Source organism: Tauraco erythrolophus, chromosome 23, assembly GCF_009769465.1.
Source record: "Tauraco erythrolophus isolate bTauEry1 chromosome 23, bTauEry1.pri, whole genome shotgun sequence".
NCBI lineage: Eukaryota > Metazoa > Chordata > Aves > Musophagiformes > Musophagidae > Tauraco > Tauraco erythrolophus.
Genome location: NC_141487.1, coordinates 8,219,600 through 8,233,619, shown reverse-complemented (window position 1 = coordinate 8,233,619; position 14,020 = coordinate 8,219,600). Strand labels below are relative to the sequence as shown.

General features: G+C 47.0%; 1 protein-coding gene across 1 annotated transcript in view; it reads right to left on the bottom strand.

Moving 5' to 3' along the window:
• PRDM16 (PR/SET domain 16) overlaps positions 1-14,020 on the bottom strand; it is a 204,461-nt gene that overhangs the window by 43,235 nt on the left and 147,206 nt on the right. Inside the window, exon 4 of the mRNA XM_086625512.1 lies at positions 5,098-5,232. Coding sequence (XP_086481638.1) covers positions 5,098-5,232 — 135 coding nt within the window. The remainder of the gene's footprint in view (positions 1-5,097; positions 5,233-14,020) is intronic.

Sequence of the window (14,020 nt, the reverse complement as noted above, 5' to 3'; positions counted from 1 at the left end):
ATTTACTAATCCATCAGAACATTTACATTCATAAATCATTTATGTTCACTGTTTATATAAAAATTCCACACGTTATCATTTCTTATTTCTCACAACAAAACGGTACTTCTCCTAATTACCAGTCACTTTTATTTCACACAAAATAGTCAGCAATATAAGTAGGGTTTGGGTAAAGCCCTCGCAGATGATTGAAAATACTGCATTTCTTGATTTTTATCAAAATTACTCTAGGCATGGAGCACTAAAGGAAGAAGGGGAAAAAGGAAAGTGAAAAAACTCAGAGGAATCCTTTTCCAGTCTGGGTGTGATACACAGCTCTGCTCTGCAACTGCTTCGGCGGATGTCAACGTGGTGTAACTGGGAGCTGGCTCTGGCTCCAGCCCTTTGCAGCGCATCAATAAGCCGTTTGGTCCAGTTACTGGAAGCACGGATAATGCAGAACCGCAACACACAATCCCATCCCGAGGCTGGTTCGCTCGGAGCGGAGCACAAAGTAACCAAAGTGCATCTTTTCTCTGAGAAAAAGCGTTCTCGAGACGGACACAGCTCAGAAACAATGTGGTAATTGTGTAAGCGTTTCCAATCTCACGGCAACGGAACACGTCGAGCGAGGAAAGAACGTCCTACTATTACCTCATTATTTAGGTATCTTTCATAAGGAACAGCACTGTTTACCTGCTGCATGAGTTATGTCTACTATTTATCTTCGCCTCACTGCGGCAACACGTTTGTACTTTAGGGAAAAAAAAAGCCCGAGAGAACTGAGAAAACAGCTGCAGCGTTTGCCTAAAGATCAAAAAACGCGGCCGCTAATTGCATCACGTGCCGCAGAAGGGATGGACAAAGACAATTCGAAACGAGCTAAAAAGTGGCTGCTTTCCGTTCGGGTCTTGCACGCAGTCACCTGCGCTCGAAACCCACCGCAATAACACGGCAGGCGTTTCTCCGTACGGCGACTCCGGCCCCGTGCGCGTGGCTGCCTGGCTCACGCCGGAGCGAAGCCATAAAACTTCGGCCTCGTGTGCTCCCGGCCGGAGCGGGGCTGCACGTTTGGCTTTTCTTCCGACGTTTTCCTCCTTTGGAGTCGCCCTCCCTTTGTTCCAACTAAGCCACATCACTTTTTATTTCCTCTTTTTAAGGCCTTGTATCACCTACCTAGGAAGCCTGAACAGAGTCACAGAACGCGTGTAAAATACACAGAAAATACTCTGTTATACTCACACACACGTAGGACTGGCTTATTAAACAGAAACCCTATTTTTTCCATCGCTGCAGCTCCTCTTATTCCCTCTTTTTTCCAATCTATGTAACGCAAACAAAAGCAGCAGCTACCATCCTGAAAGCAAGCTCGTGGCTGTTGTATTTATTACATCTCCTCTGCTTAGTATTAGTCTCCTGAATCGGAGCCGCTAAACTGCTGAAGTATTTGCCTCATGAAGGCAGCAGTAGCAACATGAAAAAATAAAACAGAAGTCATGTATCATTTTCCAGACTCATTTAGCAACTAATTTCATTTTTCTACTGTTCTTTTCCAGTCCTCCTTTAGAAACACAATTATCTCAGTCAATCAAGGATCTTCTATTCTTTTCAAATACCTACGAAGTAAGAATAAATATAAAGAAAACTGGCTAACATTATTTTACATTTGAAAATTGGTTTCGCAATTGAAAAATAGTTAATGAAATGTCTCAACTAATCTCTTTCTAAATAGCAGCATTTTAATCTGCAAATTGAGAAAAAAAAAAAAACATTCAGTGGTCCAGATTCTGCTGTCAATTACTTCACTAAAAATCCAGGAAAATTCTCCGTACCCAAGTTACAGGAGTGTAAAGAAGAACAGAATGTGGTCTGGGGGGCACAAAGGACCATCTCCCCATGTAAACATGTTTATTTTTTTTCCTGAAAAGCAAATGGTTTTGATTAAAAGCTTGTCTTGGCTCTTATCATCACAATGCTGCTTAGTTATTTTGTGGGCAATCTTTTATCGCGAAAGCTTTCCTTTTCTTCATGTACTTACAAGCAAAACCCCAATCTTTGCATGCCTCCTCTACAGGAACGATAAAAAGCCTTTCTCCCTATTTTTTGAGTCCCTGTTAAGGGAAAAAAATGTATCCTGCTAGCAACATGAAACGAAATAAAGGTAAACCCAGCAGCGTTAGGAGATGGCACTGGTAGAAATCAGCAGTGCTTAGTCACTCCCAAAATTTATAACATGTTTCCGGCTTTAGGAGTCACTCTCGTAAGGGCTTGAGATCTCCCCTTCCCGAGGGCTCCCCTTCCCCAGGTCCCCCCTCCCTCACCCACAGGATGCTCAGAGCACCAGCACCCAGCAGAATCTCCTCTCAAATGAACCGAGCGTGGGGTTTTGTTTGAAGTCGACACAAATTCAGTTTTCTAACTATATCCCACAGGGAAAACGAGGGGATTCATTTTTAATGCACGCAACGGCCCCGGCCCCACGAGTTCAAGTACAGGGGGGTTGTATTCAAAAGGCACATTGGCTACTTGAGAATTCACTGAGCTTGGTGAAAGCACGTATCAGCTCGCTGATGCTTATGGACTGTTGGACATTTTTCCGTTCTATTTATATTTGCATCTTAATCCTTCAGTTTTTGGGACAACCACATACACTCAGAGCCATCTTTATCCTCTGAAGCTTCGCAACCCAAAAGAATCACTATCAGTTTCAAATAAAAGAAGTAGCCACCTACTAATGGTTTTAAAAATAGAGGGAGGTAGATTCAGGTTGGATATTAGGAAAAAATTTTTTACCATGAGAGTTGTAGAACACTGGAACAGGTTGCCCAGAGAGGTGGTGGATGCTCCATCCCTGGAGATGTTCAAGGCCAGGTTGGATGAGGCCCTGAGCAACCTGATCTAGTTGGAGCTATCCCTGTTCCTTGCAGGGGGGTTGGACTAGATGGCCTTTGAAGGTCCCTTCCAGCCCTAATGATTCTATGATTCTATGATTCTACTAACACCAGAACGTTTCCGGGAGAGAAAGTAGTGAGACTCGGTTTTGTTAGTGGTGGTGTGAGAGAAAACTTGGAATGGATAGCAAATTCCAGAACAAACATGGTGGAATTGTCTCCTCTAGAAATAACAATACCAAAATCCACAAAGATTTTAATGCACTACAAAGTGGTTTCTCTAAATAGTCCCACCACTCAAATGAGTCCATCGCTGTCATAATCAACAGCTCGGGCAATAGTATATCCTTACTTCGACTTTACTCCTCCCTCCCACAGCATCCGGTGCCTCTAGTTATCCATCACCATCATCTCCTCCTTTTTACACTGGATTTTTGCATTCCCACCAGCTGGCCTGACCTCAGACTCTTCAATCTTTTGGGAAAGAAGGCTGAGAGGGAGAAAACGTTTTGCTTTGCTACTGTTTCATTATATTCTGCACCTTTTTATTTTCTTCCTCCTGAAGAAGCATTTGCTTGCTACCCACCCCCTTTTATGTACCTTGTAGTAAATGTATTTAATAAGGAGTTGTAAAAGGGTGGTCATTGCAGAGAAAATATAAAGGAAAGAAGATGACTGTGGATGATAAACAGCTGTTCTTTCCAATCAGATCGCTGCACACACTAAAAATACGCACAACTGAAAATCTCCAGATGAGGGACAAGGACAGAAGGACGTGCAGTGGACTGGGCTTACAGGAAAAGGTGATACAGCCTTTGGGTGTCTGGCAAATTTTGTATCTGTATGTAGTCCTTAATCTAAGTGTTCATAAGAACCTGGGAAAAGCCAGCAGTCTAACATTTTAAAATGAAGAAATGTGTATTTATGTAAAAAAAAATAAGTATCTACTCTATTTCTTGCCCCAGTCTAAGACTTTTCTTAAGAAACCCAAATCCAAAGTATTTGGGTTTTTTTTTTTCCTTTAATATTTGTGCTTTTCTACTGCTGCTGGTAAAAATTTTCGGCGAGTCACCGCGCAGACCGCTGAGCAAACCGCGCTGTCAAGAAGCGACTGCACCGAGCTGGCTAAAGCTGTCGCTGCACACAGAGTGCTGGAAAGCACTGGATTGCAGTTGCACTGGTCCTGTTGAACCCTCTGGAGTCCGAAAAGGACTCAGCCTGACGGGCTGGGCTCAGGTAAGCCGTGGGAGGCACGGAAGGGCCCGGAACGGGCTCCTGCAAACCAGGATTTTCTGCACAGGATGGTGAAAGACCAAAGTAACAGGTGAGGGAAAATGGAATGGCCCCCGAGGTATTCATGTGTCATTCTGGGAAACTGAGGCACCGGAGCAGCGCTGTGCGCGTCACGGGAAGCGCCGAGTCGCTCGCGGTGTAAGACAAGGAGCTGGTGATGAACGTTGGCTCTTGGTTCGACGGCTCCGTGCCGTAAGGGCACCCGTGAGCAGTGGTGAGCGGGCACTGAAGCCACCAGCAGCTCATTTTAACTAAGCAGGCTGAAATGTGGAGCTTTGTGCCTCGGTCTCTTCTAGATTGCTTCAATCATGAACATTTGTGATATTTCTGTAATTTTTTTTTTTTCTGCATCCAAAGTTAAGTTATTTAAAAGCATTTTAAAACAGGAACTAAGTTCACAAAGCGGGCTGACGTGCTGGTGCACGCTGGGCTGTTCCCGTTTTACGTGAGCTGGCTTGCTTCAGATCCACTCGGGCTGCTCTGTCAGCTAATGGTTTTGTTAGAAGTGTACTTTTCCATGCTCAGCTCGTTTTTTGTGTGCATCCAAACATGCCTCCTGTTTGCTAACTGGTAATAACACTAAGACTGCATTTCTCATTTCAGGTAGGTCTGAAACAGTAACTTACATTCGAATTGTACTCAATTCGAGGTTTGTGAAACTCCCAACTAGGACTGATCATCTTGAGTGCATTTTTGGGTTTAAGCTTCAAAGAACTTTACAAACATTAGCTAACATCATCAAAATCCTATTAATTCCATGTAATATCCCTCGCCCAGACCCCTACCTAGAGACTGCTCTACCAGCCTTTCTGTAACACGCCCATTAGGCTTTTACTTTTCTTCCTCAAGAAGAGGAAAAGGGTGGCCAACCCACCCCACACCTGTTGAAGTGGTGAGGTGAGTGCAGCGACCCAGTAATTGCCAAGGTCGTTACCTGGTCGTTAACGTGACACACGGCTAGATTCTGTTCATCGCAGGAACAGGCCACGCGGATGTACTTCAGCCAGTTCCCAGCTCCGCTCTGGCTCGCTTCCATACAGAATTTCTCATTTCCCAGGTCATCAGCAATCTGCAGAAGGAGAAGAAGAAATACATGGGTCGTCTGATATCAAACGATAGCTACCGAAAGAAGAAAGAAAGAAGTATTTGCAATGCAGGATTCCAAACAAGACATGGAAAGGAGAAAGCTGGATGGTATGTATAATTAATAAAGAGACATATGACAAGACTAAAGTCAGCTTTTAGGTGTAATCTGAAGTTCCTGGTTAGCAGAACCTCCAAGGACGTACATCAGAGTTGTCCATGAGCAACAGGATCAGGATCACAATTGCTATGGAGGCAAACACTGCGTTTTAGCATCCACACCAGCCCAAGTAATCAAAGCAGGCAACCTCTCCCAACTGTATTAATTTTAATGACAAGGCCCTTAAACTGCTCCATCTTCACATCACCTATTTTATCCTTTCACTGGAGAATCCTTTTTTACTACAAATAAAAGATTACATTCCTTTTTTTGAGTAAACTTTAAGAACAGGTCACTTTCCACAGTGCTGTGAAACCGTATTTTAAAAAACGCTGTAACAAATGGTGCCTTCGTTTATATAAGTACAGCACCAGAGATTCACTTGGGGATCTGTGTGGTGGAAGGTGAGATAAAATTTGGCTAGTGTGCAAAAGGGGAATCCTTCCAAATAAAAACCCTCAAGTATTTAAAAACCCAGGTGTGGGGAAAAAAGGGTTAATTAAAGGGTTGTGGTCTAAAGAAAACCACTGCTTCACCAGGAAGAGACTTGGCACTTCTGTTTTAAGACAGCGAAGTAAGTCTGATGACGTAGAAACAGAAGAGATGCTCAGCGCTCCATGCCAACGGTTGTGATGATCCACTTTGCAACTCACTCAGAAAACCACATTTTAAAAAGTACCCAGGACACCACCAAAATGAGGAAAAGCCCTTTGAGCCCTAAGCACGGCAAGACTACGTTCTGCTCATAAGTGGGCCTCCTTATTACAGAAACTCCTTTTTTCCTTGGACTTACATTTCCCTCTACCCCTACCAGACCCTGTGTCATTGCAAATTACTTCAGTCATCAAAAGCTCTTAACATGCTTTTACTAGCAATTAATTCTCTCCAAATCTCATGGGATACGATAATACTTTCCCATCTATTTGGAGACAGAGAGAAAAGAGAAGGTAGGGACAAAGGAAAGGAGAAACTAAAACACAGCGATGACAGCAACGAAGCAAGTGTAAGGTCAGGCTGAGGAATCTCGGAGCAACGTCGCCAGCACCGAGCCGTCTCAAGAAAGGAGATAAAGAGGTGGGCACTGAACACCTGAAGTATTTGTGCATGTTCCTGTGTTTTCAGGTGACCACCCATGCCCAGCGCCCGGCGCAGAGCCCACCCAATGCTGCCTGTGGATTAGACCGCCAGGTCTCCGGTTGGGCATTCAGACAAAGATAACGAGGAACGTGCAATTGGTGGCCACTCCAGGCAAGGTTGGCTTCAATGAGCCTTCAGTGACCTCCTCAGAACACAGCAGAGAAGCAGTGACAGAGTTAAGTTTTCAGTTCAACTGTTTTGGCCACAAAACATCATCCTTCCTCTTGGAGAAAGACCCTGCCTTGTTCGGACCTCGCATTCCAGCTTCCCACAAACCAGGAGCTGCACAGGCAACCTCCTTTGCCAGCGTGCCCCGGTTAATGTCTGGAGCAGATCTACCTGCTCAGGTTCCATAAACAAAGGAGGTTTCCCCTGTCCAAGCTGGCACGTAACGCACAAGCCAAAAGATGTCTTCTGCTGGTGGTCCTGCTAAAATTATTTTAGCAAATTCTGCTTTACGTGAGCTCATTCTCAGTCGTCTGCTTCATTTTTGTCTTGTTTTGTTTCTACAGCGCGCTCTGGCAGCGGCTGCCCCTCCTGGCACGTTCCCGCGCCGTGCCGGGGCTCACCGCGGTGGGAGGTTTCACGCCGCGTCATGGCAGCCGCGCCAGACCAGTGGCCCCAGCAGGTCCTTGTCCCCTCGCAGCTCCGGAGCCTCTGCCCTGGGCTCTCAGAGACTCCGTGGGAGAGGAGAGGGCAAACGACACGTATCCAGGCGCTCAGGAGGACGGTGGGAGGACACATCTCTGCCCACTTCCACAAATTTCACCCCGTGCCACCTAGCTAATCCCAGGTTATCTCCAGCCCTGCCGCTGAACCCCATGTTGTGCCAGGCAGCCCAAACTTTCAGGCCTCAGCTTTTTTTCCTCCAAATCCCGGGATTCCTTGCCCACCAACCCTAGCACCATTTTCCTGTCTCACCCCAGTACGTATTCCGGAGCTGGCAAACCTCTCCCCTGCCACCCTCAATGCCCGTTCCCTTGCCAGGACAAGCCCCACTCCCGGCTCCTTGCGTGCGGTCTCTTCTCTCCCTCCCTCCCACTTCCATGGCACCTGGCACCGGGTCTCCTCGCCCGCACAGCCCTGGCTCGCTCCCCGGTCCCCACAGCCCCGTCGAGTCTCTCGTACCCCGTCCCAGCGTCGCAGGAAGCCAATTTAAGGGAGTTTGGACTTTGCAAGAAAAAAAAAAACAAACAAAAAAAGGTGTTCTTAATGCAGGCTGAGAAACTCTGCTGCGTTTGCTCAAGGTAAAATAACAATAACTTCGTTTTATCCCAGGGAGCCTCCAGGAAGATGGAGGCTGACTATGGCTTGCCTCGGCCTCATGACCCCAAATCAGCCAAGGAAGCGGAACAGCCGAGCCAGCGCCTCGAGGGGCAGGAAGGGGGATGCTCCTCGGCAGAGAGTGCCAACAGCTCCCACAGAAACGGTTTGGAAAACAAAATCGAGGTGAATCGTCAATTGTTCAGCTCTTCTCCCGAAGCCACTTCGGGCCACAGCACAGTTGTTAAGGGTCTGAATGAGCAGCAGCCCCCTCACCTCCCAGGACCGCTCACCTGTACGGCAGCCATCGGCGACGCTACGTCACCCTGGGAACGCCATACGGCAAACTCCAGGGCTACACAAAGAGTCTGTTTTGTTTCAGAGCTGCATCTTACAGACACCTTCCTTCGTATTCTAGAATTGTTCGGTTGAAGACACTCAGACAGCTCTGGGAGCCCCCAGAATTCAGCTCAACTTCACCAACTGTTTTGCAGGGCCCTGCACGAGGCTCGACAGCTCTGCTTCGGATCGAGGTGCCGTCTTAGCTAGAAATCACCTGAAACTCTGTGGTTTTATCTGAGTGGAGCTTTAAAACCCAACCAGGGGTGTGAAATCTCACAGGTCAAAATGAGAAAAAAAGTTGTATGAAACCCTGAGAACTTAAGCCCCTGTTTTTCACACACACTCACCCCGCTCCATAAATAGAACACGGCACCACGACCCAAGGCCCCGCAGCATCACTCAACAGCATTTTGCATATCGCTGTCCCCCACCGAATGCTGTGCTGCTGTTGTATCCATGAGGAAGCTTTGAAATGGGAACAGCTGGAAAACATGATCAACGTTATGGAGGTAGAAGAGAGCGGACAGAGTACGACCTGCGATGCGGTTGCTGAAGAGCAGTGAGTTATCCCTTGCCAGCTGAACCACAGTGAAGCAATTACATGAGTTCTCCCATCCCATTGCATATATTAGCAAAAGGCACTATTTTTAACCCGGGAATTACCTAGTATTTTTGCTAACACGTCTTTCCATTGCAATTGCATTGGGCTGGAAGCGTGTGGGCAGTCCATGATGAGAGGCTGCAGTTCAAGCTGAAACAGTAAACTTGCATTTGAGCAGTCCCTAAGATGCTAATCGTGGCAGTGTAGTGTGCAGTGGAGTATCTGCACGTGGAGGTGGCCAGTTCTGGGAAGAACTGCAAAACATACAAGCGACTGAAACACACCAGGAAAGGAGAAGTACCACCATGGAAGCATCACTGTCCAGCAGCACATAAAGGCAGGAAACACTGAGCCTGTAATTAAGCCACTGAAGAGAGAGTCAAGACATGCAGGATCAACCTTTCAACCTCCACAAGTGTCTTCCCAGAATGCCATCTCTCCTGCATCCCAACAGGTACCACCAGCACGGGGCAGAGCGCGGCTGCCTCCGCCACCCGCGTGGCAGACGTGGGAGCAGAAACTCGTTCAAAATTGCACGTTGTAGGTGTGCTGCCTTTTATGCACACCAGAGAGCCCTGACTCCGACTTCCGCTTCTTCCATGTGCTGCAGTTTCACTCACTCACTAAGTCTGAGGAAGAGACATTCATCAGGAACGAGCAAAAATCAATCACAGTAGGATGTAATGATGTGGAACAGATTATTAGCAAAGTTGTTTAGAATGGCTGGTCTAGAGCTTTACTTGGTGTAAACCCTTGTTAAGTCTAGATTTATCCAGCTTTCTAATTTTCAAGGAACATTATCTGCCTGATTAATAATAGCACTTTTTTCTGTGTGCCCACGATCCAGGAGCAAACGAAGGTAAGTATAGGTTAAACGACTCGTTTTTCAGTCCCTGCCAGTTAGGTATTCATTAGATACTTGCAATTTATCGCAGACACAGAAATAAAAGCAAGATAGAATCCACAAGAACACAGGCTAGGTCTTATAAATCCTGCCTTTAAACGACAATTGTTCCATAAAAATTTCAGTATCTGCAAACACATAGCATGTGCCTTTCCCTGCAGCTGAAGGGAGAAATACAGGTGCTGTCTCCAAGGCTGGCAAATACCTTGGATATTAATTTACTAGGATGCTTCAATATTTGTCTAACGAAATCTCAAACTGCCTGGAAAGGATGGTTTTTCTCAGACTCGGGGAGACACAGGACGTGTTCTCAGCTGAGCACACCACGCTGCAGGACCAGTTCCAGCGTAGGTGCACTCTTGGGTGAGTCCAGCTCTTTGTGGTTGACACCTCTAATTAAAGACCAAGTTCACACACGCTCTCTTCTGATGTTCTACATGAAACTCGTATCACAATTTTAAAAATACTGAGAAATCCAGCAGTAATCACAAATTAGTGTCTGCAGTATATATTTTTTCCTCTCTCAAGCGTGCACACACAGAATAATCTTCTCAGTCCCTCTTCCCCCCACCTTAAAAAACTCCGGAAAAAACAAACTGAAACCTTTTACCACATCTTCTTCCAGTTTAGACCAGAAGGAAATCAGAAATTTCCTCTGCCAAAATTCTTCAAACCGACTGTTTACAAGTCATCGCTAGTAACAAAAAAAGATTTTCTGTTTGAAGGCTCGCTTTGGGAATGCACGTAGATCATTCATTTTCATGTGTTTTTTTAGGAGAAGCATGACCAGCACTGAGAGATAACTGATGCTCTGAAGAAGATCAAACGGAGAAAGAAAAGGGAGGCAAATAGTATTATCTTTGGGTAAATTAAAGATAGCAAATGGAAGCAGAGAGGGATTCATCTGCTGAAGGCTCAGTCCCCCCCAGCCACCTGACTTGGGACACCCTCATCACAACAGTCATATCTAGAGCTACTGGAGCAACTGGTTATTCACAGCTGGGACCAGCACTAAGCTCACCTCTGTGAAGAACTAATCAGTAGCTTTGGTCAAAGGAACATTCATCCACAGATATCACTGTCCTCCTGGACAGGTGAAGGCTGACATCAGATATTTAGCACCAACAGCAAAATAAAAGATGCCACAGGGAAAAAAAAAAAACCAAAACAAAAAACCAACCAACCAACCAACCCAACAGAAAAATGACATATAATTAGCAAGAATCTGACTTGGTGGGGTTGAAATTTATTAGCTGTACTTCTGCTCGCTCTCTGTGCTCAGGCTAGCTGTGAGATCGGTGAGGTCGGAGAGAGGTCTCTCCCATGGATAATTTGGCTTAGACATTAAAAGAAGTTATCAGAGGAGAGGAAAAAGAAAGGGAAAGAAAAGGGAGGGGAGGAAAAGAGAAAAATTAATAATTAGTAATCGATAACACTTTTGCAAGTCTGAAACCATTAGTATTGATTTTCCAGGCAGTTTCGGGGCAACACACTTCATGTTCCTGAGGATCTAAGATCTGAACTGCACCAGGCTGTGCCCAGTGCCAGGACACGTTCTGTCTGCCGGCCCTTTTCCCCGAGCTAAACCTCAGGCGGTGGGGAGGGACACGGGCACGCGCGGGGCTGCGGGACGAGTAAGCTTCCGCCCGGCTCGCAGCCCGCCGGCATTCTCGTAAAGCTAATGCCTGCGGGATCACCTCCTTCGCCTCATCTCCCTCTGACCCTCTTCCATTTTATCCCACCCACCCAACACCGTGCCATGCATTTCTCATTGCCTTTTTTTCCCCCGAACATGCCAAAACCCAAGTGCCTCTTTTTCCCTTCCGCTGCAGATGCGAGTTCACTACATACTTTGTATTTATTAACCCGAGGCACCTCCCGTCACTTTTGTCTCCCACTCCAACAGCTCATCCAAGCATCCTCGGCTCCGCTCCCCCTCCTCGCCGGTGACAGTGCCACGACTTTGTCTCGCCGAGACGGCGGCTCTCTTTTCCCTGCTCCGAACTCCCCATCCTCCTCCTCCTCAGTCTATCGGGTTAAAAAACCCCACACCTTCCCGTCCCTGTGGATGACGGGGGTTCAAACCGGCCCGGCGCGGAGACGCGGGCTTTGGCTGCCGACCCAGGACGCTGGCTGCGGTTGTGGTTCAGACTCATCTCTATCCAGCCAAAAGGAAATTGTTGTCATGTTCCAGGACTCACTTTGCAGCTTCATCTGCTGTCTGCTGAACAGCACACGGGATTTGAATCCAAAAGGCTCATTGATCTTGCAAAGGCTCTGCTTCATAATTTATTAACATCAGAAACGCTGAGTTATGAAGCAAAAGTTATGGAAAAATTCTCTTGAACGTTTACAATTTTTTTTGCACATCATTTGAGGTTTCCTGCTTCTCTAATTTGTGGGCTCTCTGTTGGGTTGTTTCTTTCACGTTTTAATGGGCAGCGTCCAACATTTGGCCCCGGCCGAGGTGTGCTGTAGGACTGGAATGCCGAGGGATCTGTCGTCAGTTAGCTTAATGGGTTCCTAGTGTGCACGAAGAAACGAAGCAACCATGAGTTTGCCATCAGCGACCCAGCGTCCTGTTGCTATAACATCCCTCCCCAGAAGCCGAAAGTGTAATAAACCTTCTCATCCCATAGTTGCAGGATCTGCCTTTGACAGTTTGGCTGATGTACGCATTTTATTTGGCAGGAGTTAGAGGGAGATTTTTTCCTTTTTTTTCCCCCCCTTTTTGCTTTAATGACCCACAAGCTGATTTAGAGCAATAAACTGTTGCCATGAAGTTTCGTTGTGTTTCTTTTAAATAAAGGGGAGGGAGGGACTGCTACAATTTATGACTTTCAGAAGTAACTGAAACAGAAAGTCCATTCTTGCCGCAAAACGGAGAGAAAAAGGCTTCATCCAGAGAAACACCTCTGTCAATGTGTAGACGAGAAGCCTAGATGAACTCATAAATTCAGCACTCTGCCTGCAATTAAGCAGGCTTCCTGGTGATTTGACAAAGAGTTAATGAGAAACGTGTCAGACAAAAACAGGTCACAGCACTGAAAACCGATGGGAAGAGCAGCTGAGCCAAACCCAACTCATTTGCTGTCCCCAGCCCTGGGCCACAGGAAAAGCCACAGAAAAGGTATATTCAGGGAGAAGTGCCCTTCTTTGTGTAAATTTCTTGCCCAAACACAAGGTCCTCCGGCACAGCCTGGAGCCACCTCCTCATTCCCAGAAATGCCAGATGATAAGGAGAGAAACGCTGTTCCCTGAAAGGCTCTGCCTGTGCTTCGGCTCGCACGTGGGCAGCAGACCTCTCCCCACCACCCCGGGCCATCATCTGCCAAACACTCGTGCGGGATGCGAGTGGTCCAGGGGGCTCCAGGCTCAAGTTCCAAGTGCCATTAAATGATTGCAGGATCAGAGAACTTAATCTGCGACTGACTTTGCTGCTCGGGGAATTGGCCGTGCAGTCGTCCCTCGGGAGCACCTTCAGCATCCACATTCGCTCAGGTTTGCGGATCCAAATATTGGGAAAGCTCAGAGGAGAGGAAAAGAAACCTTTATGGATCTCCTCCTGTCAAACAAGCCTGTTGCCATCTCACCAGTTTGGAGACAGAGCAGAGAGAACCACAGGCATGACAAAACTCAACGGGATTGCACCAGGGCTGGTGGGACCTTGCGATGCCAGGCAGAGGCAGGAGCCACCACTGCCGGGGCCGGTGCCGCTGCCAGGGCTGGTGCCACTGCCAGCTCATGGGAGGCAGCTGCGCCGCTGCAGCCGATGGGAGAGAGACCGATTCAGGATTTTAAAAGAACAAATGGGTTTGAACTTTCACTCCCACTCAAGCCACACGTCTGGAGTGGAAATTTTCCACTGGTGTACGCGTTTCTGAGTCTGCTGTTGTGCTACCGTATTATCTGGTTTCATGAAGGACCTGAAGGGAAAAGACCAGGAAGCTGTAGGGAAGGCTGTTACCGAGACATACTTCTGTCATGGAAAAATAACCTTCTCGTTCTTTTTTCCACCACATCTAAAGAACACAAGAAATCACAGGAAACAAGGCTGTTTTCTACCAAAACGTCCCGTTCAATTTCCAGAGCAGAGGAGCCTGGATAGCTCACACGAGGCTGAATTTCTTGAGCGTATTTGAATCCAACTGAGTCTTTTGAAGGTCTGCCCGTTCTTAACCGCGGTTCTCTTACGCACCGGCGCGGAGCAGCCAGCGAGCGTTGCCTGTGCGTCAGTGAGCTTTGCTCCAGGACAAACCAGCTGCAAAATTGCAGTGCTGTCCCGTACACAGCACTCCTGACGTTCTTGCTTCAGAAGGCTTTGCTGCCCAGAAGACAACCCCAAATACCACAGGATGTCAAAGAAG